This window comes from Pseudochaenichthys georgianus, chromosome 10, assembly GCF_902827115.2.
Source record: "Pseudochaenichthys georgianus chromosome 10, fPseGeo1.2, whole genome shotgun sequence".
Classification (NCBI taxonomy): domain Eukaryota; kingdom Metazoa; phylum Chordata; class Actinopteri; order Perciformes; family Channichthyidae; genus Pseudochaenichthys; species Pseudochaenichthys georgianus.
In genome coordinates this window covers 4175018-4201376 of record NC_047512.1, presented here as the reverse complement: position 1 = coordinate 4201376, position 26359 = coordinate 4175018, and the positions used below count along the sequence as shown (strand labels likewise).

Below are 26359 nucleotides of genomic sequence, written 5' to 3'. Positions count from 1 at the left end.
TCATTAATATGTGTTAAATCCAATTACTTTTAGTTAAAGGAGCAATTTAAGATTCTAACTTCCAAAAATACGCCTTGACTGCACAACTGTATCAGCAGAAAATACATGTTTGACATTGGATGCATTGCTTGAGTAACAAAAGAAGCAACGATGCCCAATAACACACATGGTTCGAGCCTCTTTCTTGCGTCCATTTGCTGGTGTTCCAGTTGTATATCGTAGGGCTCTCTCTTCATACAGTTACAGGTAAGCATTCTGCACAGTATGGAGTGATTTGGGAGGGAGAAAGCGTGTTTCTCGCACACATCCTTGCAGAAACCCCTAGGGGGCCATAGAGGTTTTCATATTTGAGGATATAAAAAGAAAGAAATCAATGTGAGCAGCTGCTGCAGCGCTGAAGATAAACGTACACAGACAGACGGGAATACTACAGCTATATGAAGGCTTTGGGAGTTACGGATTACTACAATTTAGAAAAGCAGAAATACAATCTGAGGCTGAGCTGATGGAAAATGTGCCATTTTAGCTTAGAAGCTCACACACACTATTTTATGAACACAGGTTCACCTGCTGAATTAAAAACAGAACAAGTGAAGCAAAGAAAGTAAAAACCATAAAGCAGATTCAGGCATTAGAAGTATGCACACTTAACGTATTATCCTACAGAACAGTCATCTTCCTTTTGTATCCTGATTACATGCAATCCGTTTCTCCCGAAGCCTGTATCTCCTCATGAATGCAACTTGTAAAGATGCCGTAGTGTACTCCTCAGCGCGCGTGTGTATATTTGTTTAGTAGGAGTCCCAGCAGAGATCACCCCCTGCGGTTTCCCTCCAACACCAGGAGGAGCAGACGCTGCATGCTAACACTTTTATACAGCCCGCTGCTATTTGGTGATTCTGAGCCACGATGATCCTCCAGCCTGAAGGCCGGCGCTTTCACGGCCTCCAATCCCCCGGACCAGAGGAGGGCTTCAGGGGGGAGGACAGGGAGTCCCGGAGGAGGAGGAGGAGGAGGAGGAGGAGGAGGAGGAGGAGGGAGGAGGAGGGAGGGGAAGGAGAGGAGGAAGATACAGGGGAATGAGGAAGAAGGAGGCTACAAAGGAAGTGGATATGAAAACAGGAGGGAGGTGTAAAAGGAGGAGAGGGAAAACAATGCCAGAGAAGGAGAATGAGGTGTAGGAGGAAGAAGAGGAGAAAGAGGTGGATAGTGAAGATAGGAGAAGGAAGAGGAATGTAACGTTAGGAGAGTTAAAAGGGGAGGAGAAAGGTAGGAAACAAAATAAGGAAGTAGCGAGAGACGGGAGAGGATACAGACGGGTCGAAAAGACGATGGAGAGAAGTGAAAAGATAGAAGGAGAGTACAGGGCGTCCGCGGGGTCTTACAAAGCATTAAAAAGCATTTTCCAAAGTATTACATTGTGTAGCTTGTTTTCAATAAGTACATACATGGTCCAGAGAGGTTGTGTTCTACAGTCTGCCTGAATGTAGTCATGGCGTAGGTGTGTAGTGTGATTCTGTGTAGTTTATTCAAGGCATCCCGTTGGGTTTGACGTCATCTGAACAGGACATCGCACGCTCACTGCTTGATAGTGCGAAGGTCCGTTTACGCCGGTTGTTAAGCAACATCGTTATGGGGAAATGCAAGTCTGCGTTCAAATGGTTGGGAGATAAGGAGGAAGGACAATCAATACTGTATATAGTCAATGTGAGGTAAAGTGTGTCGCCAAGGTAACCGGTTAGAACTCCATGTGGCGATGAGGTCTTAAAATGTATGGAAAGGGTCCAAAGATCCAAAAAATACCGTAAATTCCAAAAATACATAAAGTTCCAAATACACTTAAAGTTCCAAATATACTTAAAGTTCAAATATAATTAAAGTTCCAAATACACTTAAAGTTCCAAATATACTTAAAGTTCCAAAAATACTTAAAGTTAAAATATAATTAAAGTTCCAAAAATATTGTAAATTCCAAAAATACTTAAAGATCCAAAAATAATTAAAGTTCCAAAAATACTTAAAGTTCAAACAATACTGTAAATTCAAAAATACTTAAACTTTCAAAAATACTTAAAGTTCCAAATATACTTAAAGTTCCAAAAATACCGTAAATTCAAAAATACTTAAACTTTCAAAAATACTTAAAGTTCCAAATATACTTAAAGTTCCAAAAATACCGTAAATTCCAAATATACTTAAAGTTCCAAAAATACTTAAAGTTCCAAACATACCGCAAATGGTTGGAGGATAAGGAGGAAGGACAATCAATACTGTATATATTAAATGTGAGGTAAAGTGTGTCGCCAAGGTAAGCGGTTAAAACTCAAAGTGGCGATGAGGTCTTAAATGTATGGAAAGGGTCTTAAAAAAGGTCTTAAAAGGGGGATGATTAAGAAACGAGATGGAGAAGTTGGAGGAGGAAACGTGTGAGGAAGATGAGAAGCAGGAGGGAGAACAAGAAAAAAGGAAAAGCAGTGGAGTCAGGAAGTGAAGTCGCGAGAAGAGGATGAGTCGATCATCATAACGAGGAGGACAATTATGCAATTTAGAAGGAAGAAGAAGGACATAATAAAAACAAAAAAGCCATCCAGAAAGGGAAGTTACCAAAAGATGGATTGATGGAGGAAGGGAGGAGGAGGAAGAGGAGGGTGTTCCAGAGTTTTTGTTTTGCTCCTCACAGCCTGACGGCCAGCAGGAGGCGCTGAGCTCAGCTGGGATCAGACCATCTGCTAGAGATTTGGCTGCTGACCCTGAAAATGAAACCCCACCAACACACACACACACACACACACACACACACACACACACACACACACACACACACACACACACACACACACACACACACACACACACACACACACACACACACACACACACACACACACGCACACGCACACACACTGTGGTGAGAGGTATCAGATCATCATGTGATTGCTGAACATATGACATCCATCCGTCATCCTCTCCAATACCACTCATCCTGTTCACGCCTGCAGAGTGATGGATATTTTTCCCAGCATGCACCTGGTGACAGCGAGCGCCGTGAGTCTATCAAAGACCTTACATCTGAACAAACCAAGCTGTTCCTCTGTAGAACAGGAAGTCTCTTTCTCTTCCTGTCCAAACCAAAGCATTGCAGATGAATTATTAAAGGCATGGAAATGAAATGATTTCAGTTCACATCTTTTTTTTTAAACGCTAGTTATTAAGAAGCCCTTTTGGGGGATTTCCCTTTTCCTGTCGTGACTCAAATAGGCTCCATTTGACTCCTGTGTTTACTACCTGGACTTAGTGACATCACTATGTAACTCTCGTGCGGGGCATCTCTAAGCGTTTAATCAAAATCAACAGAGCCAATCAGAGCAGTTTCTCTACTTTAAAGAGTCCTCTCCTGCTGATGTTCAGGTGTATATCAGTATGTAGTGTCTCCATTTTAAAGAGTCCTCTCCTGCTGATGTTCAGGTGTATATCAGTATGTAGTGTCTCTACTTTAAAGAGTCCTCTCCTGCTGATGTTCAGGTGTATATCAGTATGTAGTGTCTCTACTTTAAAGAGTCCTCTCCTGCTGATGTTCAGGTGTATATCAGTATGTAGTGTCTCTACTTTAAAGAGTCCTCTCCTGCTGATGTTCAGGTGTATATCAGTATGTAGTGTCTCTACTTTAAAGAGTCCTCTCCTGCTGATGTTCAGGTGTATATCAGTATGTAGTGTCTCTACTTTAAAGAGTCCTCTCCTCCTGATGTTCAGGTGTATATCAGTACATAGCGTCTCTACTTTAAAGAGTCCTCTCCTCCTGATGTTCAGGTGTATATCAGTACGTAGTGTCTCTACTTTAAAGAGTCCTCTCCTGCTGATGTTCAGGTGTATATCAGTACGTAGTGTCTCTACTTTAAAGAGTCCTCTCCTGCTGATGTTCAGGTGTATATCAGTATGTAGTGTCTCTACTTTAAAGAGTCCTCTCCTGCTGATGTCCAGGTGTATATCAGTATGTAGTGTCTCTACTTTAAAGAGTCCTCTCCTGCTGATGTCCAGGTGTATATCAGTATGTAGTGTCTCTACTTTAAAGAGTCCTCTCCTGCTGATGCTCAGGTGTATATCAGTATGTAGTGACTCTACTTTAAAGAGTCCTCTCCTGCTGATGTTCAGGTGTATATCAGTATGTAGTGTATCTACTTTAAAGAGTCCTCTCCTGCTGATGTTCAGGTGTATATCAGTATGTAGTGTCTCTACTTTAAAGAGTCCTCTCCTGCTGATGTTCAGGTGTATATCAGTATGTAGTGTCTCTACTTTAAAGAGTCCTCTCCTGCTGATGCTCAGGTGTATATCAGTATGTAGTGACTCTACTTTAAAGAGTCCTCTCCTGCTGATGTTCAGGTGTATATCAGTAAGAACGCAGTTTAGTTGTATGACAGCGTTATTTCTTAGGAGACACAGTTGGCATATGTGATATAAACAACTGTAAATATGTAGTTTCATGAATTAATATTCCCCGGGCGCCGTTCAAAATGGCAGCCCACTGCTCCTAACACTAGGATGGGTCAAATGCAGAGAAACAATTTCCCCACGAGGGATTAATAAAAGTCCATCTTAATATATCTTGCTGTATGGTGTGTTTTTTATTCCCTTTCATTGTAGTACCCCGCAGCTGCAAAATACAGTCACCTGACTGAACACACACACACACACGCGCGCACACACACACACACACACACACACACACACCACACACACACACACACACACACACAGTCTCTGTAGTGTCAGTGTTGGTTAGCAGTGGGACATCCGTCATGTGGCTGGCAGGCTGCAGCATCATTGAGGACTAGGGGTCAGAGGTCAGAGGTCACTGTGAGAGACAAGGACATAGCCATGGGCAACACACACACACACACACACACACACACACACACACACACACACACACACATGCTCCCCCCCTCCCTGATGTCATGGTCACCTCCCCTGCAGCAGAACACTGTTTCCTCCCCCAGAGGACGACAAAGTCAGAACTCCACAACCTTCCCTCCTTTCCTTCCCTCGCCTCCTCTGTCCTCCCTTTTCTGTTTCCCTTCCTCCCCATCTTCTCTGCTTCCCTTCCTACTCTTCATAACACTTTACTTTCCTTTCCAACACGTCCTCTCCTGCCTCCTCGTGTCCTTTGGTTCCTCTCCACGGTGTTAATTGGTAGACAGAGCTTGTTAGCATCGTTAGCGTCGCAGCGAGAGAGTGTGTGGTCGTTCACAGCTGTCCTGCCAGATGTGCCCCCCCCCTCCGGTCAGCTGTTGTTGTGTTTGTAATCTGTGTTTTGATTGGCCGCTGTCAGTCAGAGTTACTCAGGAGGTGTTTCCATTAGAGTGGATAATAATAGCATTCATGTATTCCTTTGTGTTCCTGTTAGTGTGTACTTCCTGTTTCTCTTCTTCTGCGGTTCCCTAAAGGGTGCGGGTGTAGATGCTGGCTGGCAGAAAGCGTGATTTGTGGTGTGGTGTGTACAAATGGAAATGAAAGAAATGGAGGACGTGCCGCTCCGTGTTAGAGTGTGTGTGTGTGTGTGTGAGTGTGTGTGTTTTATGTGTGATTTATGCGAGTGTGTATGCAGTGACATTCCTCGAGGAACGGAAGTCATGAGTCACCTGAGAACCACAGAGATCACACAGAAGTACCGCAGTGTGTGTGTGTGTGTGTGTGTGTGTGTGTGTGTGTGTACGTGTGTGTGTGTGTGTGTGTGTGTGTGTGTGTGCATATATATGTCTATCTGTGTGCAAGCATGGACACGTTCTTGTTCAGATTCATGTTCCTGTGTGTGTGTGTGTGTGTGTGTGTGTGTGTGTGTGTGTGTGTGTGTGTGTGTGTGTGTATGTGCAGATATGTGCGTGTGTGTGCATATATATGTCTATCTGTGTGCATGGGCACGTTCATGTTCAGATTCATGTTCCTGTGTGCTTGTGTGTGTGTGTGTGTGTGTGTGTGTGTGTGTGTGTGTGTGTGTGTGTGTGTGTGTGTGTGTGTGTGTGTGTGTGTGTGTGTGTGTGTGTGTGTGTGTGTGTGTGTGTGTGTGTGTGTGGGTGGGGGTGTGTGTGTGTGTGTGTGTGTGTGTGTGTGTGTGTGTGTGTGTGTGTGTGTGTGTGTGTGTGTGTGTGTGTGTGTGTGTGTGTGTGTGTGTGTGTGTGAGTCGTTTCCTCAGATATCTCACAGTTCTGACAGGAAGTCAATTTCCTATTTGCAGTTTGTTCTGGCAGCGATTGGTCTGGTCTGAGTTGATTTGTCATCATCAGAGCCAATCGGATCCTTCCGTTTGGGGCGGACACACACACACACACACACACACACACACACGGTTGCTACGACGACTGATTGATTGGTCAGCTGACCGCTCGTTAGCCGCCGATCACCTCGATTGGTCGCGCGTGTTCCTGCAGTTTAGAATAATATACTGACCGTGTGTGTGTGTGTGAGTGTGTGTGTGTGTGAGTGTGTGTGTGTGTGTGTGTGTGTGTGTGCACCTTCGCCTTCCTCTGTTCTTTAACTTGTCTCCATATATTTCGACAGTGTTCTCTTTTAATTGGTCCATCTCTCTCCTCCTCCTCCTCCTCCTCCTCCTCCTCCTCCTCCTCCTCCTCCTCCTCCTCCTCCTCCTCCTCCTCCTCCTCCTCCGTCCTATCCCATGTTTCTCCGTGTCTCCCTCTCCACTCCCTCCTCTTGGTGTACAGAGGATTTGAGAGGAGGAAGTGGACGAGGAAGGAATGAAGGAAGGAAGGAGGTAAAGGAAACATTAGGATGAGCAGTAGTAAAGAAGGAGATCAAACAGATGAAAGGAGCTCTTCATACTAATCTTACTTCACCTCCTTCATCCTTTTTCCTCACCCCTCCTCTCCTTCATCCTTTTTCCTCACCCCTCCTCTCCTTCACCTTTCCTTCACCCCTCCTCTACTTCACCTTTCCTTCACCCCTCCTCTCCTTCACCTTTCCTTCACCCCTCCTCTCCTTCACCTTTCCTTCATACCTCCTCTCCTTTCCTTCACACCTCCTCTCCTTTCCTTCACACCTCCTCTCCTTTCCTTCACACCTCCTCTTATAAATCACCTGCAACACAGCAGATCTTCAGTTGACATCCTCCTATCGCATGGTTTCTCCTCACCTCCCTCCTCTTCCTCCCTGACCCTTCATCCTCCTCCCCCACTCTTCCTCCCTCCTCCCCCACTCTTCCTCCCTCCTCTTCCTCCCTCCTCTTATCTCTCCTCTCCTGCTTCTTCTTATTCTCCTCTTCTCTCCAGGTGACAGTTGACTTGATACAAGGGCTGTAAGTCAGCTTGAAAGAGCTTTATGGTGTGTGTGTGTGTGTGTGTGTGTGTGTGTGTGTGTGTGTGTGTGTGTGTGTGTGTGTGTGTGTGTGTGTGTGTGTGTGTGTGTGCGTGTGCACAGAAGAGAGAGAGATATTGTTCCTCGTCAGCCTCCACCTTCGCTATTCATTAGAGCTTCTGAAGCCGCCGCATTATTCTGTTATTCGTTGTGTGTGTGTGTGTGTGTGTGTGTGTGTGTGTGTGTGTGTGTGTGTGTGTGTGTGTGTGTGTGTGTGTCAGCAGTGATGCAGCAGCTATGTTCTCCTCTGTGACCTAATTGTGGATCTCTCGACCAACCGCTGAGTTTGTTTGGGCGCTCCGCTCCGCACTCGGTCTCATGATAGCGTCCATACAGAGCTCATTAAAGCATAAACAATGTCCTTAAACACACACACACACACACACACACACACACACACACACACACACACACACACACACACACACACACACACACACACACACACACACACACACACACACACACACACACACACACACACACACACACACACCGGACACGCTCCTGTTTAACACCTTTTTAAACAAATAACTGTTTTAAATACTGCAGTTCTCAGCAGCAGCTGATGTCGTGCTGATATCTTACCTCAGGTTTAAAGTTCTTAAGATTAGTTTTATGAACATATTGGTTAAGTGCATCCTCGTCCAGCGCACAACGAGAGCCTTCACATGGAGGCGCTATGAAGTGCTCTGCTCTCTGTGTCCTGTTGGGCCACTTGGTCTTGCTGTGGAGCCAGAATATGTAAAGTGTTAAATATGAAGCAGTCTGCAGTTTCTTCCGCACGTATTGTGTGTTTTTACCCATAATGCACGTGGTGTGTTGGATGTGAATCTGAGGAATGTAAGACATCACATGGGAAACAGGTTGCACCCCCCCGTTGCAAATATCCTTCACTTTCCTGCAACTTTTTGAAGATAACTTGCATACAAATTGGGGAAATCTGCGTCAAATGACCTGCAAACGGTTTCCGTGGCAGCACCGTTAGAGATCCACCTCGCCGTGCACTCGCTTTGTGATGTGGCCCCTGCCTGTATTTCCTGAACACATGTGTGACTCTCAGTGTGACTCGAGACGGAGTCGATAAACTGGCTCCACTTCGAGCTGTCGCCTGACATCATAACCACCTCTGTGTGATGCTGCTTCACACACACACACACACACACACACACACACACACACACACACACACACACACACACACACACACACACACACACACACACACACGGCGACTTCTGCCAAGGCAGCCCTCCACAAGTTTCATCTGCGTTTCTTTAAGTCATGAAAAGGCTGTTTTTATGTCCTCTTCCTTGGAGAGCGCTGAGAGCTGCAGGAGATCAGACGGAGCGGTGTGTGTGAGGGAATCAGAAGGGAGAGGCGAACATCGGGTCACGTGACTTCGCCTCCGAGCGCTGTTTTCAGTCGCTGAATGGCGAGGTCACGACGTGCGGATCATCGTCTGACTTCACTTTGCTCTGCAGCTCGGTGCGCATCAACAGGCTGAAGGGGAAGAGCTTTGTGTGTGTGTGTGTGTGTGTGTGTGTGTGTGTGTGTGTGTGTGTGTGTGTGTGTGTGTGTGTGTGTGTGTGTGTGTGTGTGTGTGTGTGTGTGTGTGTGTGTGTGTGTGTGTGTGTGAAGGCGAGGGTGAGTGTATTGTAGTGGCGGTCACACATGAGAAGAAGCAGTTCAATGAACGTCCTGCTTCCTGTTCCCTCTGATTTGACTTGCAGGCTGGAGATGAAGGACTAGAGCTGGTCTTGTGTTCCTGACACTTGACACTATACTGCTGATCATTCTAAAGAAACGCTTGTGTCGATGTCCTGCCAGTGGCTCATCCGTATGGCAACTGTCAACAAAAGGCAGAAATACTACGCTTAACTTGGCCAAAAAACTCATCAACGATATTCAATAATGTCTCCTGAAATTCGTCAAACTGCAAAACAACCGTCCAGTCACTGGCCACACCCCAGAGCCTGGTGTGGGTGGTCCTGCCTTTCTTTCTATAACATATACAAGATCTGTTAAGACTTTGTTTTAATCAGTTAAGATCTAAAATTCCACAAATGGCGACCAGGTTTAATGTTGCTAATCCTACTTCTAGGGCTCATAATACTCACGTCTATCGTCACTGATATAACTGCTACTACTAATCTACAATGTTATATCAAGAACATATAGGAACATATGTATGACCCTTCCAGTGGTGCTGTTACTAACTGTTGATACTTCACCTGCTTGTAGTACTTCTTTGGCTCACAATAGTTGAATTACTATTGGTACTAGTGCTGCGTACCGGTACACCGAACCAGTTCTGGACTTGTAAAAAGTTTCGGTTCAAGTCCGGTTAAAACCGGAACGTCTGGAACCGGTACTTGGACTCGCAAAAAAACTAGCACTTACGTATATGCTGGTGTCTGTGGTTATTTAAACATTGCCTGATGAACGTTATTCAGCGTCAATAAATGAGTGCTAATCCCAGTGTGCTCAGTGTACAACATCACATGTCATTTCACCTTCGATTCACGGTTTGAAGACGTAGCATTTCGCCACATGCTAATGCTAACCGGAAGTGAAGACTTTTCAGAATAAAAGTATTAAGTTAATAGTGTGAACTTCCGTTTTTTTCAGAATAAAACTGATTTAAATTAAATAGTGTATTTAATTCAAAATTACGCCATATCAACATTGATTTTAATTTCTAACAGTATGTATGTACATCACTATGTATGTAGTATGTACTGTATAATGTACACATGTAGAGTTGTAGAAAAGACATGGTGTACAGACAGTACAGTACACTCTGACTGTACAGTCACTACAGTGTAGCCTATACTGTATAGTAGGTGTGTACCAGTGTAATGCGTATAGTCTACTCTACACTCTACCTTTCAGCAACGCTTTAGGGATTTAGGCTCAGTCAGCTCAGGGACTGTTTGGTTACTTTAGTTTGGTAAATGAAATAAATGTTTGAACTTTGTAGTAGTTCACTGTAGTTGCTGTCATAAGTCATTTGTAGACTAAGTGGAAAAAAGTGTTTTTTTACATTTGTACTTTGTAGAGAAATGTAGACACAAGTTGGAAGGGAGCACAATAAACCTGATGAGTTTGAATTTGAGTTGATTATGAGTTAATTTTCAATTGATAATTAGCTCACAATAAGTTCACTTTAGTTACTCACACAACTTGACACAAGCCATGGGTTCAGGTCCGGACTTATAAGTCCTGAACCTCTGGACTTGAGTCCGGACCTACACCTGAATGTGAGTCCAGGTACGCAGCACTAATTGGTACTACTGTCTCCAGTGAAGCTACAAGCATGCTGCTGCCACTACTACTTCTAAAATACATTATTTTGCTTGAACTACTGCTGTTACCCTGAGTGTTACTGCTAATGGAAAAATCCAATTGGCTTGTTGTCAAGGGAACCACGGAGATGCTAACTTCTGGTTAGCCTGTAACAAAGTGCAATCCCTGCACCACTCTTTGTATGTCTGCTACTGTTGCTAATACTTCCACCGCTACTTTTAGTACTGCTATTTCTAACTACTACTGTGACTACCACTACTGTGTTCACTACTTCTACCATCGGCACGGTTACGGCTCATGCCAGTATTGCTTATACCGCCTCATTCGGCTGCTACATGGCCGCCACTACTGCTTCTTGCACTACTATTACTAATTCTATGGCTACCTCAACGACTTCGACTAACTACTTGGTATTTGTACTCGGCACGCCGCCCACCGGATCCACAGCAGGGATCTGTAATAACGAACTGCCACTGCCCGTGAGATTCAGAATAAAGAGAATGAGATGAATGCGGCTTCAAACTGTATGTTAAAGCTCGTCTAATAGGCTCAAGTAATGACTACAATTCCTCTGCCTCCACACTGCGGGAGCCCACCTTAAATCTCCAGTACGGCCTCGTCTCATCTCGCTCTGCCTGTGTGTGTGTAGGTGTGTGTGTGTGTGTAGGTGTGTGTGTGTGTGTGTGTGTGTGTGTGTGTGTGTGTGTGTGTGTGTGCTGTAGAGTTATTGAGAAAAAGGGAGATAAAAGTCAGAGTGGGAGCTGAAAGCGATTTGACCAAAATTATATAAAAAAAAGAGACACGTTGAAGAAAAAGCAGAGCAGTGCGAGAACACTTAAGAGAGAAAATCCACTTTGAAAAATGAGAAAGAGAGAGCGACGGGTCAGAGCTTCGCCAGCGGAGAAAGAGAAAAGATTCAGCCTCGTCAGGAGAAACTGAGGCGTTTTCCTGAGAGCTCTTCAGCTTCCCTCGCCCACAGCCATTTAACTGATTTAATTCTACAAAATGGAGTCTCCCTGTCAGTCTGAGCAGTTTTTCCCCCCCCCCTCAGCTGTCACATTTGAGATGCTGTCCTCAGCCTCTTCCACAGTAAATCTGTTTAACAACAACACATAAAAGCCCGCATAAATCTAAAGGATGAGCGACGTAAAACAGCCCAACAAGCACCCCGAAGCTCATAAACACGGCAATACAGCTGAGTAGTGACAACGCTAGGCAATGAGCTAATGCTAACGGATGCATTCGTATAGACTGCGGATGAAGCCGAGAGAAGCTTCAGGCTGAGAGACGGCTCATATCTGACTGTAACGACCAACAAACCCCAGACATGTAACTTAAAAGTACAACTATTAAATAACATGAAGCAGTTTAGCTCCGACACTGACCAATCAGAGCTCCCTGCTGGCGTTACACTTAAAGACACTCAAAGTACTTAAAGAGATATTTCACTGCTATTGTCAGCCAGTGTGAAACCGTCTCTCTTTCTTAGGAGTACAAACCATCACCCTTTTTAAATTATGTAAACATGTAAATGTATTTAAAGCAAGTCCCTGTCTTACTTTAATCAGCGGTAAGGGATTAGAAAGACATAGTGGACATACAACCGGAGTCTCGACTGAAACGTCTATTCATTCACAACGTTAAGTTTCATTTCTAGATTTGTGCTTGCAGACAATTAGTGTTGTCCAGTCTCTGATTGAAGACACGAGCAGCCAGTGGACAATCTGCTAGAAGTCATTAGAAAGACTAGCGGTAAAGCATATGGATGAAATCATCACAATGTACCACAACAGCTTTGTCGTTGTGTTATAGAAAAGCCAGACACGCTTGATATGACTACCTACAGTCAACCTTGGTTTCTTTTCACCTGGATGACAATCTGTATCTAGCTTTATGCACGTCGAAGTCAGCTTGTGTGCATATTTTGAATGGTTTTGAAGATAACTGACAAATAGTCTTGACAAAACCAGATAGGTAAATGTTTATATGGGCAATGACAGGCGACACATACTGGTGATTTGATTGTTATCCATGCATGGTGAGAGGATTGAATCAGAATCAGGTTTATTGCCAAAGTAGGTAGAAATATATACGGATAATACAAAATAAGTATGTTTAAGGATCAAGTCAGAATTAAAAGAGGATGTCTCTTTTTATATTAATTTTTTTATTTATTTATTTTTATTTATTTGTTCTGTCTTTGTATACATGTATGTATGTACGTGTATGTATGTGCATGTGTACATGTGGGTATACATATGAGTATATGGGTACAAGTATTACTGTTACTATTCTTTATTCCCTTATCTATACATTTTCTTTTAATATTATCTTCTATATTACTTTACTTTTACCTATACACGTATCTATCTTATGTATTTAGTTAGTTATTTATTTTACTAGCTAGGACCGGGAGGGAGGGAAAGGGGAAAAATAAATAAAAATATTGACTGTATAAATGTAAACTCATTGTGCCTGACTCAATACAAAAAAGTAAAAAAAAAAAAGAATTAAAAGAGGATGATAAAGACAAGTATTTACATGACATTTCAATTTAAATCTAACTATACCAATTACCTTAAAGCTAAAAGCACAAAAAACACTGTAAGGGAAGAAAAGATAGTCTTTTGAAGTCTGTGCAAGTGGATTTTGTGACATGCTGGCTACCTGGGGGGGAAATAATTGTTTCTAACAAATGTAAGCACTAAACTACTAACCCCCGCAGGCAGTGCAGTGCATCAGGGCAGGACAAAGGGACAGTTTAAAGAGGACAATCCACTCAAACAGTCAGCAAGCTCCACATGCGGCTATGTGTTTATTCTATTGTGGACAGTGTGAAAAGCGGTGAATAGAGCACGCTGCTGGACAGCGACCATTACATTATCACAGGGAGAGAGGTGTCGAGACACACTGTGACTTTGCTTTGCTCTGAAATTCTTCTTTCACGCAGCCAGACAACACACTCGCAAAGGTAAAAATGCCACAGAGGCCTCCCCGGCTTTTTACATTCCCTTTTGTGTGACTCAGCGACCGAGTTGAGGTTGTGTTAAACAGGGTCGTCAGTTCCCTCTCCGTCTGCAGTCCTCAGAAACCCTCAGGCACACTGGAAGATTGACTGGGAAAACCTCTTTGATACATACGGTCCTCGAGAACATGGTTGTCGTTAAGCAGCTTTATTATCAGGTAAACATTCAGTGTGTACAAATACTGTATAGATGCTACGAACAATGTTTAAGTTTGATTACTACGGTCTTCTAGAATTTAGATGATACTTTGGATATGGCAATTTGAAGACGTGACAAATACCTCGTGACAAAGTCCCTCACCCTGTTCCAGTCCCGCCTCAAAACCCACCTCTTCAACTCTGTATCCATAAGCCCCCCCCCCTTTCAATCCCTTGTTTCTTTGTGGCTTTGTTTTTGTTTTGTTTGTCTACCCTCCCTCCCAAATGTAAAGCGTCTTTGGGTTCAAGGAAAGCGCTATAGAAATCAAATGTACACAATGACACAATACCATTGATCTAGTCAAGTTATTATTACAGTTATAATTTGGCATTTACCACATATTGTATCACTATTTTAAGGATCAAACATTCATCCATCCTCGTCTTTAAAGATGGTTGTAAAGAAATAAGGGCGCTCTGATGGTGGCAAATAATTGAACATATAAAAAATCTTCACTTTGAGACACATGCCTTTAGTCCTCTAGACTTGAGATTGTTGTCGTGAAGCAGCTTTATTATCAGGTAAACATTCAGTGTGTCGAATTAGAGATGCGAACAGTCTTTACGTTTTTTAGTTCGATAAATAAGGTCTTCTCGATCAGTGCTTCTCAAAGTGTGTTGGTGGTGGTCCGTGAGCGCCCCCTAGTGGTCCGTGAGTATATTGGTAACATTTCACATTTGAAATAAATAAATACATTTAAGTTTTCCGCACTCTCGCGGGAATATCTCCGCCATGGAACGAGCTTAAGTTTCACTTTCTATTGCATGATAAAGCCCGGGGCAACACCTTCGTCACACATGTTGCCCCTTGTTTGTACCATTTTCAGGCGATTTATAATCTGCTCTAGAAAAACGATGTGTTTTGGGATATTTGTGGAGTTAGGTGGTCCGCGAGTGTTTTTGTATTGGTTAAGTGGTCCTTGGTATGAACACGTTTGAGAAACACTGAACTAGATGATACTTTGGACACGGCAAGATATAACGCAAAACACAATGACACCATGATATCAAGTCTATGATTGGTCTTAATTATTCAGCAATGTGCTCTACAGTTATAATTTGTCATTTAACACATATGTGACCCGCTCTATCGAAATCAGTCGGAAGTCTCAACGGCTCATTTCAGAATAAACGTGGATTTACGTAAAAAACTATTTTTTCAGGGTTCGGGTGTTTTGTTTGATTTTAAACAAACCAAGTCTTGGCTTTCAGAATATGAAACTTTTATTTCCAAAATCACACGATAAGTACATTTTTGAAGCTTGTAAAGGGACGAAGACACCTCTCACTCGCAATCTGCTGTTCCGCAGCGCCGCCCCCCCTCCCTCCGGCTGACATTATGAACGTAAGAGTAAAGTGATCATAGATAACACGGCAGAGTCCGTTACAGTTTGTTTTCATCTGATTTAAAATAAACAAAGTCTTGGCTTTCAGAATATTAAACTTGTTTCGACAAATTCAGATGATAAATACAACTTTGAAGCTTGTAACGGCATAATTACAAGCGGAGAACGGAGTCATTTAACGTCACAGCAGGCACAACAACAGCCAGTGTTTCTCGTGAGTGTTTTCCCCGGGAAACAAACACAATACACACAAACGCACAATTACACAAACACACACACATATACACACACTCGCGAGCTTCCCCTCCAAATGAAAATATCTTCCCTCCGTAGTATTTTGATCATTTGCTAATAACCAATCAGATCGATGGATTCCAGAGAGAGGAAACTTTAAAGGCCTTTTTCTCAAAATGAGGACTCTGTGACAGTCATTATATAACGTGACATATTTCGCTTAATATTTGGAGTACAACAACAATCCTGATATCATTAGAAAGCTAGGAATATCCTCTTTCCAGCAGTGGATACAACTCAAAATGTGTCTTCGGGTCAATGCGACTGATTTCGATGGAGCAGGTCACATATTGTATCACTCTTACCAAACATTCAACCATCACAGGCTTTAAAGATGGTTGAAAAGAAGTAAGGGCGCTCCGATGGCGACACATACTTGAACATATACAAATATCTTAAGAACATTGCCGTTGTTTTCGTTAAATATGGACTCATATACTTTGGTGAAATGATAACTTGGCACCTGTTATTGTTTGTAATAAGCAAAGATGATACTGATTAAGATTAATGTCAATTTTAAATACATTTCTTAAAGGTATTGCATGTTACCGTCTATATTCAATATATTGCGTACTCGATGCTGACCGTACCCAATGCATTGCTTACTTTAATAATTACAGCAAACGTTACACCAATGTTCGACTTGGATTAACGATTGGTTAGGGTTGGAAAGTATTGCGCGTTACCCTCGATGTACACGATACCCAATACTTTCCAATAAATTCATCGAACGTTACCTTGATTTTTGACTGTAACGAATAAGCATTGGTTAGGATTAGAACGTATTGCGTATTACTCTTTATGTGTATTAACTTTTTCATCGAATTCATCAAACATTGACTTGGATCAAGGTCGATTCATTCTTTGAGTCTCTGACAGATACATGTGTGTACTCGTCTAGTCTGTCTTTCGATCAGTCGACTGTTCCTAAGATACAGTTTGTTAAAGCATCTCAACATCGACCCCATCTCAGCATTGGAGACATTCTTCTGCCGTTCTCGTCTAAGTTGAGTTTAATTAAGCCCTCCGTTCCCCCGGAAGCCTCCGAACTCATAATTCAGAGTGTGATGGAGCACTAAATCAGTTGATCAGACCTAACGATGACGGTTCTCCACTTCACATATCGCCTCAGGGTTGTTGTTTCTCTTCAGCTCGGCTCCAACAAAGCCCCTTTCTGCTCCACTTCACGTCAGCCCTTGAGATCAGTAAAAGAACTACATGTATTTGGCTGGCAGTCATCTCTTCAAAGTATTCCAAACAAGTGGAAGAAAACGTGAAAAATAAGCATATATTGGTTTTCGCCCGCCTCTGAAGCAAGTGACAGTGTGTCTTGGTTTCCTGGAGCGTTGCGCCGGCGCTGACCTCTGACACCGGCTGAGAGTCAGAAACATTGTTTTAATCTGCAAAAAAAGAAAACAAAGAAAAAGCCAGGACATTACTGGCGCGCACGGACTGCATACAAAGCAGCTCTGGGTACCGCATCTAATTGCGAGGCGTCCTTGAAGGGAAAACACATATTTATCGAAATGTGTTTTTGTGAGAAGAAAGTAATTACCTATCAACGGTGGGAAGGACAAGCATCCTTTCCATATTCACAACTCACATGTCTACGCCTTTACCTCGCACATTCCTGTAGCTCTCTCAGAGGAATGTGAGACACCTTTCGTATAATATGTAGTCCCAGCAATCCATGTTATGTTGTCCTTCTGGTAAATAATTGATTTAGAGGAGTTGAAGAAAGAAAACACCATCTTAGGCTTGTTTATCAATTAAAGTCTGAACAACCTTTGGTAGCGTTTTGAATGTGGTGTTTTGAGGCTTTGTTCTCAGAGATGTTTGGAAGTGTTTTTCAAGGCGCTCTTTGAACAGACTGATCAGCTTTAAAAGCCTTTTATAACCTTTCTTTATGCGCTCAGCCTTGTTGTAGTTTATCAAAAGAAATAGTAAGGGCAACTGTCTTGACTTTATAACCCAAGTACAGCATTTATTCTTTTGCTTTGGAGACACAACACCTGCCCTAAAGTTGTGAAGATGTAAATGTAATTACAGGAATGAATTTAGGATATAATGTTTAGTGTCGATGCAGGAAATCATTGCGTGAATGTTAGTACAGTTCAGTAGCTTAATTGTTCCACATGTACTTTCTCTTAGTATCTTAATTCTCTGGAGCAGGGATGAGGCAGTTTTTAGGTATAGCCTCTTCCCTGCTCCAACAGGAAGAAGGATAATCTCCACACATTACACGACTGTTGTGGTATTTGAAGCGTAATGCAATCTCAAGGAAGTAAAAAGCTAACATTAGGCTATAAAGGAACTACATCAAGGTCACATGACTACACCACCGCTAAGCTAAAGGCGGCTAATGTTGGGCTATAAAGGAACTACAGCACGGTCACATGACTGCACGACACCACCGCTAAGCTAAAGGCGGCTAATGTTGGGCTATAAAGGAACTACAGCACGGTCACATGACTTCACGTCACCACCGCTAAGCTAAAGGCGGCTAATGTTGGGCTATAAAGGAACTACAGCACGGTCACATGACTTCACGTCACCTCCGCTAAGCTAAAGGCGGCTAATGTTGGGCTACAAAGGAACTACATCACGGTCACATGACTTCACGTCACCACCGCTAAGCTAAAGGCGGCTAATGTTGGGCTATGAAGGAAATACAGCACGGTCACATGACTGCACGACACCACCGCTAAGCTAAAGGTGGCTAATGTTGGGCTACAAAGGAACTACATCACGGTCACATGACTTCACGTCACCACCGCTAAGCTAAAGGCGGCTAATGTTGGGCTACAAAGGAACTACATCACGGTCACATGACTTCACGTCACCACCGCTAAGCTAAAGGTTGCTAATGTTGGGTGTTTTGACATTTAGTCGTGTCATTTAGAAACTTTTTAGCAACCGTTGTTTTTAAATTCACCAGTGGGCGTTTTTCAAATTATGTATTTCTACGCCGTCTGAGAGGATGGTTAAAAACCAAATGTTGAAATCTCTTTTTTTAACCACAGACCTTATTCAGGAATCTAACCAACAATATATTTAAAATACAGATGACTTCCCGATGAGTCAACCAGAAGTGCTAAAATGCTAAAATTAACACGTGTTATACCAAGGACTGCATACCAAGGACGACTCGAATGAAACGAGTATAGGTCGATGTGCACAAGGACAACCGCAGTTTGACCCGATGGCCACCGAGTAGCTCACTGGAGCGTAGTAGGGTTCCTGGGCTTGCTCAAGGGCACTTAAATGGTGCTAATGTGCGAGAGCAAGTGCTCTGTCTCCTCTGTGAGTCATGCTGCCACCCTAGGGTGTGAACCAGCCACCCTCCAGTTACAAGCCTCCTTCTCTACCCTTGTTGAGCATCAACATCACCAGCAACCGTCCCAACTGTTCCCTTAGCCGCCCTCTCAGACATTGTAGGAATAAATCGCTTGATTTCCATTTCAGCTTTGAACCAACATTATTAAAGTAACCTTGAGTTGCTCATGGCAACTTTTATGAATATATTTCTTATCTCCTGAACCGTGTTTCCTTTATTACATGTGTGCGCTGGTATGCTATCTTTGGGTAGTAATATAAAAACAACATTGCTTTAAAATGCAATTTTCCCATGCTTCTAGTTTATTCATCTTTGTGCGTAGAACGCTTCTCCCGATTCAACAGTCGTTTATTTACAGATCCATACGCCGTGCAGAGCCCTCCGCACCTTCACATCTGTCTCTGTCCCGTCTCTGTGATCACATCGGGCAAATAATTCAAACACCAGCCGTCACATGTCTTCCCCCCCCCCCCTCCATATTAACCCTCAACGTACAGTAACCGCCTCCAGGCCTCGTGTAGCCTGGCTTTGATTCAGAGCCGGTGTGTCCCACTTCCCAGATCAATGGCATCTGGAGGAGGAGGAGGAGGAGGAGGAGGAGGAGGAGGAGGAGGAGGAGGAGGAGGAGGAGGAGGAGGAGGAGGAGGAGGAGGAGGAGGGTGGGAAGGTCGTGGGGAGGTACTGATGATGTGTAACAAACGCGCCCGTCGGGGGGTAACCTCTGGAGCAGGTAGCGTGGAGGAGGCGCTAAACGACTACGATGTCCAACTGTGTGTTTCATTACGAACAGATGTTGCCACCATGGGAGGGTGAAGAGGAGGAAGAGGAGGAGGAGGAGGAGGGTGAGGAAGTTAGGAATGAAGATAAGTGAAATGAGAGAGGAGAAACTAGAGAAGTTAACACAACATAAAATGAGGATAGGAAGGAAAGTAATGGAGGAAGTTGGAGAGGAAAAGAGAGAACAGTATAATAGAAGAAGGGTCTAGTGGACAGGAAAGGAAGGAGGAGGATAGTGAGGAAGGAGAGGAGAGAACAGGATAATAGAAGAAGGGCAGGGGCGGCGGGTGCTGTAGGCTAGGGAAGGCTTCCCAAATATGTGTGTAACTGCATCCTGGTAAAATAAAAATATAATGTATAATGTTTGTGTCTTTGACATTAGCGTTGCTATGCAACCACCTGTGCCCTGTGCACTACGAAGCCAGTTCAACAGACCCTGGATATGTTTGAGTTATCTTAACTAACCCTAACAAACGAGATCTCGCTAAGCGGTCCTACGACGCTGGTTCTCAACTCGGTGAATCAAGCCAGGGTTTCTCTCTCCAGCTGAGAGCGCGTCCACGTGAAAGGGGCGGGGCTAGCTACATTTGACCAATCACAAACAGGGACAAGTGTACTGACAGCGCAGCGTCATACTTCATTAATGAAAAGTAAACTAATATTAGACAAATATGAACTTTAAACATCCATGATTTAAACATATAATCCAGGATACAAGCCACAGAGCTGCTGCAAGGAGAATACAGAACAACTGGTTAAAAGATAACTAGGCCTACCGAGTGTTTGAAAGCGTATCGTGTTATGATATCACTGCCCCATCTAAGACACGAGTGGATCTGACTTTAATTACATTTGACTCGAGTGTTTCGTCAACTTAATGTGTTGCTTAAAATAATACTTCTGCATCCAGTCTGTGACGCTGAGTGTTGCACGGCCAGATAGCTACGGCTGGAGAAGCTGACTCAGATAAGGAAATGTATGATATTATGATCTGATTGAATGTGATATGAATGATAAGTGCGACACGTCGGCGTCTTCTCTGCATACGGCAGTTTAAACTGTATTTCCTTTCTCCTGTAATATGACTTGATAGATGTAAACTCCGCACACTGAGCTCTGATTGGTCAGCAGGCGGTGCTTTCACTGAGTCTATCTCTTTCCTGACGCCGGAGGCGGGCAGCGTCAGGTAAACAAAGTGATTTAGCCTTCCCAAACCTGAGCCTCACGCGCCGCCTATGAAGAAGGGTCTAGTGGACAGGAAAGGAAGGAGGAGGATAGTGAGGAAGGAGAGGAGAGAACAGTATGATAGAAGAAGGGTCTAGTGGACAGGAAAGTGGGGAAAGGAAGGAGGAGGATAGTGAGGAAGGAGAGGAGAGAACAGTATAATAGAAGAAGGGTCTAGTGGACAGGAAAGTGGGGAAAGGAAGGAGGAGGATAGTGAGGAAGGAGAGAACAGTATAATAGAAGAAGGGTCTAGTGGACAGGAAAGGAAGGTAGAGAAGTGTTAGGAAGGTAACAATGAAGAGGAGGTAAAGGACAGACGAGGAAATAGGAAAGTGTCCAACATGTCCAAATATCCAAACTATAGCAAATGAGAAAAGGAAGCGAAGGAGGAGGTTTAGGAAGATAGACATGAAGAAAGGGAAAAGGGAAGAGGAGAAACTAGATGAGTACAAAAAGGAGAAGGTGGGAAGACATGTAATGAGGAAGTGATAAAAGGAAGTTTGAAATAGAAGCAGAAATAGGAAAAGTATTGGAAGCTGGAGAAGCAAAACAAGCGATGGAGAAGAAGCACATGGATAGGAGACGGAGGGGAAGATATAGGAAGAGATCGAGGAGGAACAAGCAGAGAAGGGAAATAAAGACCAAGGCATGTCACGGAGGCAGAGGGAGAGAAAGGAAACAGGAAAGAGAACACGGGGAATAAAAAGTGAGGGAAGGATTATAATAGAACTATAATCCCTGAACATGGCAGCAGCTCCTCTGACTGTGCGCATTAAACCTTTCACTGTCCCCGAGTTAAAATGCAACACACACACACACACACACACACACACACACACACACACACACACACACACACACTATGTGCAAGGTCATGGCACGCTGTGTGTGAGCGTGCACGTACCTCCAGGCCTTCTGTACGACATGATTCATAATGCCTTAGTACATCTTACTCACACTAAAGTATTTGTGTGAATACTAACGCACTGCGCTGCTTTCACACGGGCTGCCTTTGGATCCATTCACCTACCGACTGTACACATGTAAGGTGTGTGTGTGTGTGTGTGTGTGTGTGTGTGTGTGTGTGTGTGTGTGTGTGTGTGTGTGTGTGTGTGTGTGTGTGTGTGTGTGTGTGTGTGTGTGCTCAGACTATATAGCCACTTGCCTTTTAACTGCACTTAACATTCAGGTGAACACACACCTTTACAGGGTGTCCGCGGGGTCTTAAAAAGTATTAAAAGTTGATAAATCAATTTAGCGAAAATTAAGGCTATTAAAAAGTATTACAAAGTATTAAACGGCATTTTCCAAGGTATTAAGAAGGTCCACAGCAACGACAACATGTAACACCCTTTAATTTACTGAAACAACAAGTCGGGAAACCCCCTCAAGGCGGCCCCATGCATCGCGTGCCATAAAATGCTGCTTCTTATTTTAAGTTTCGTTGCCTTGCTCCGCTCTGTGGGGGAGAATAAACAAAAGGACAACCATGCTCCGGGGTCTTCTTCGCTGCTTTTGGTGTATTTTGTGGCGGCAGCAGCGCCACTTACAGGCCTGGCATATGTACTACAGCGTTTCCAGCATTTCCAGCGGTCTAGTGTGAACGGCCACGTTAATGAATCCAATGCGTGTGAACGGAAGACTTTTTTGCGTTTGCGTTTTACTGTATGCGTCCTCGTGGGGCCGGGGTCTAAGCCAAACTATATCCGGTCACAGAGATCTGCTATTTTAAAGTAAGGTCAACACATATCGACCCTAAATATAGTCTATATTAAGAACGAGAAAAGTCTTAACATATATATCGTTTTTTGTAAACATATGACAAATGTGTGAGGGTGATGACGTCAGAGCATCGTCCTATGTGCCGGGCTTAGCCCCGGACAGCCCCAGCCCAATTTAACCCCTGGGTATTTGTGAGGGAGCTCCTATAAGGCATTACCCCGCTGAAGCTCATGAAGTTTAATATATTTCATAGTTCAAAGTTTTGTCAATTGTTTTGTTTATTGGTCAAATACTGGTTTCTAATGGTTTCTGAGGAGTTCTACTGGAATGAAAGAGCACAGAAGCAACAAAGCAGCATGCTGCATTAAACCTGACCTTCACAGAGAGGTAGAAGTTCATGTGGAGAGGAGGCTTCAGTAGTCTGTCTGCACTCTGTTTAGTTGTGCTATCTTACAATCAATATAGTAAATGTGAGGTAGAAGTGTCGCCAATGTAACCGGTTAGAACTCGAAGTTGCGATGAGGTCTTAAAATGTATGGAAAGGGTCTTAAAGAAGGTCTTAAAAGGTATTAAATTTGACTTCAGGATTCCTGCATATACCCTGCTTTAGAAACAACGTTACTCCTTGAGCCACGGTACAATCCCAGGTCGCTGTGAAGTATTTGTTTGAGGTATTTATAGTATTTATAGAATATAGTGAACTTTTAGGAGGAAGATGAAGTTTAATATTTGTGTAAATTAGTATTTATTCTCTTAGTTTGTCCATACATGTTTTTATGGTAGAGGATTATGGCAATGTTGTGTTTTTTTAGATCTGACAAGAAATATAGGAGATCTGACTTCTGAGAAAAGTCAGATCTCTAAGAGAATTCCAGATTCTGACTTTTTTTCGAAATTCTGAGAAAAAACTCGAAATTCTGAGAAAAGTCGGAAATCTGACTTTTTTCTCAGAATTCTGAGAATTTCAGAAAAAAAGTGTAAAAACGAATTAGTCCTGAGAATAAAGTCAGAAACAAATTCACTTTCGGTCAGAACTCAAACATTGTTGACATGTGTCCCTAATCCTCTTCCGTAGGTTTTCCGAGATAGAAAACGATACATTTGGTTAAAGTTAAAGCTTTAGTGACTTTATTGTATATCAAATCGTAGTTTAAGTGTTTCTGCTTGTTTCAGTTATGTTGTTGCATCCACTTCGACCATTTCATGTTATCACTTGAGTAAAGGCAGAAATATTGTGTGCTAATTACCTTATTTCATTTAAATGTGACAGTATAAGCGCAATTGTTTTTTTTTGTGGCACTGCAAAACTGCTCCTACATTTTTTTGATCAGCTTCCTTTTGATTTTTCAGCCAGCTTTTCAATTAATCCTTTTTTTAATGATTTTTTTTTTTTGATGAGACAATTTGCATGGAATGTGTTTTCTACGTTGCGTTACTACCTGAGGTGTAAGACGTTCGTATCTATCCTCTTGTAGGTGGAGCGCCGTTGAGCACCGAGCCGGAGAGAGGCGCCGGACAAAAAAGACTGCCTTAAGACAAAACTAAAGACACAAAGGGCATCTAAAGATTTTTTCTTTTTTCCTCCTCCGATTTACAAAAAGAAAACAGATTAAGTCCTCAAGCTTTTTTCCTCCCTGCTGCAGTTCTGAGGATTTGTACTCCCCCCTTCTCCTCCTTGCCTGTGGTCGTGAACTGCTTCTTTTTGCTTCATGTTGCACACTCTCGGTACAAGGAGAACCGAAACACAAAAAAACAGATGAAAGAAAAAACGATGGAGAAAATGTCCCCCCGCATAACAAGGAATTAATGGTTCTTCTGGCCCCCCCCACCACCACGTCCTTTGTAGACCATTTTCCGGGAGGTGGATTTGTACTTTTTTGTCGACGCTGCGCTGTTCTCTGAATGGATTTAACCGAAGCCTAAATGGACTCGTCACAGTTGCAGTGGATTATCGGCTCGCCACCTTTCATGGGTTTTTTTGTTGTTGCTTTTTTTTCCCCGGTTGTTTTTTGCAGCGTGAGAACTGTAGTTTCCAGTGTCACATGTTACGGGCGAATCGATCCCTTTTCAGACTTTTTTGGTTTGAATGTTGTGGTAGCCCTGGTGCCTGTAGTTTAACATTGACAGTCAGGGTTTCGGAGGACAGGGTACAAACGGCGGATAATCAGCCGACCCACCTCCTGTCACCGACCAATAGAAACTCTTCTAAGAACTGACAGGAAGTGTTGTTGAAATATTGTTGGTCCCCATTGTCTCTACCCATTCATCCCTACTCAATTGAGACAATTGGCTGCAGTTGAAGAGCCGCTCCTGTGTGTCATGATATCACCTTCATCTCCAGGAGGTGTTAGCATAGCTTAGCACAAAGACTAGAAGCAGAGGGAAACTGCTAGCTAATCAAACCTGACGAGACACAAAGGCCAACTTAAGCAAGATAATTACAGATGTGTCAGAATGTGCATACAAGTACAGGAAAGTAGATGTAAGAAATGCCAAAGATATGTTTGCAGTGGTATAAAGAATGCTGTTAAGAGTGCTGAAAGTGAAAACTGTAACGTTTTTTCAATTTAAGGAATCTGTGTGACATATCTTTCTTTATGTAATTAGCTTTTGTTCTGCCTTTACCCAGGTTTTCAGTAAACATGTCATCCATTCATCGTCATTCACACGTGGTATACATTACATACATTAATTTATGGTTTCGTACCATTTAATTGACCCGCTAACACTTGTAGGCAAGGCATAGTTGACATGAACCATCTCATGCACAAACACTTTGAAAGTATTTTGACTGTGAGAAGAATCTCAAAAAAGCCAAATCTAGCTCACGGGAGCGGCTAATGCTAATAGCTTCATTGTCGTTAGCTTAGCTTGATCTACGCTAACAACAAAGGTTTGATCAAGCTACGCTAGCAGTTTCCCATCACATCCAGTCTTTGTGCTAAGCTCATACAACTGTAACAGGTTCAAACATGTAATCACAATGTTCAGATTAATCACAGAGGAAGGATTAAAGTTCACCCCTAGCTAATCATGTATCTATTCAGCTATCTGGCTAGCAACCTAGCTGCTACGGCTACCTTCATTATCCTCTACTTCTCTCAATTCAAACGTTTAAAGACATCAAATTAATTGTATTAATTTAACTTCCAGTTATTTAGGCAGTTAAAATATCTGCCAATTAAATCTATAAAGACTGAAACTGACGGTTTATTTCTTGTATTCTCCAGTAAATAAAGACGTGTAGGACCCGGGTTGGTTAGTTAACAGATGAGTACGTGTTGCTCTAAGCCTGGACTATCTGTATGTAAGTACAACAGTGTGTTTATTCTGAAATATAACAGTATGTTTATGGGATATAAAGTTGTATAATGGTGTTCGAGTTTGAATATTTGTAGTCATCACTGGTTTGCTGTAGGAGTCAAAGAGAGCAGCTCGGACCTGCTGCTGTGCCTGTGAATGTACTTTGTATTCAGAGGTTTTTATTACAATAAACAAGTGCTGATATCAAACATAATACTGCTTTAGTTTCTGTATTTTAGAGCCTTTTAAGTCAATGTACAGTTTCCATGAACAGGGTGAAAGGTGAGAGGCATGTATGTGGCGAAAGCAGAGGGAGATATTTATGAATTCCTATAATTATAGATCATGCAGTCACTGAGGTGAACATAGCTTAGCTTAGCGTGTGTGTGTGTGTGTGTGTGTGTGTGTGTGTGTGTGTGTGTGTGTGTGTGTGTGTGTGTGTGTGTGTGTGTGTGTGTGTGT

The 26359-nt window shown here is 43.0% G+C and overlaps 1 protein-coding gene across 3 annotated transcripts in view; it reads left to right on the top strand.

Annotated features, from left to right (window-relative positions):
* LOC117453520 (protocadherin-1-like) overlaps positions 1-26359 on the top strand; it is a 222814-nt gene that overhangs the window by 144803 nt on the left and 51652 nt on the right. Inside the window, exon 5 of one of the 3 annotated variants that reach the window (XM_034092343.2) lies at positions 24070-26063. The exons of the other annotated variants lie outside the window; for them this stretch is intronic. Coding sequence (XP_033948234.1) covers positions 24070-24128 — 59 coding nt within the window. The 3' untranslated portion in view covers positions 24129-26063. Of the gene's footprint in view, positions 1-24069; positions 26064-26359 lie in introns of those variants that run through there. 3 annotated transcript variants of the gene reach the window in all.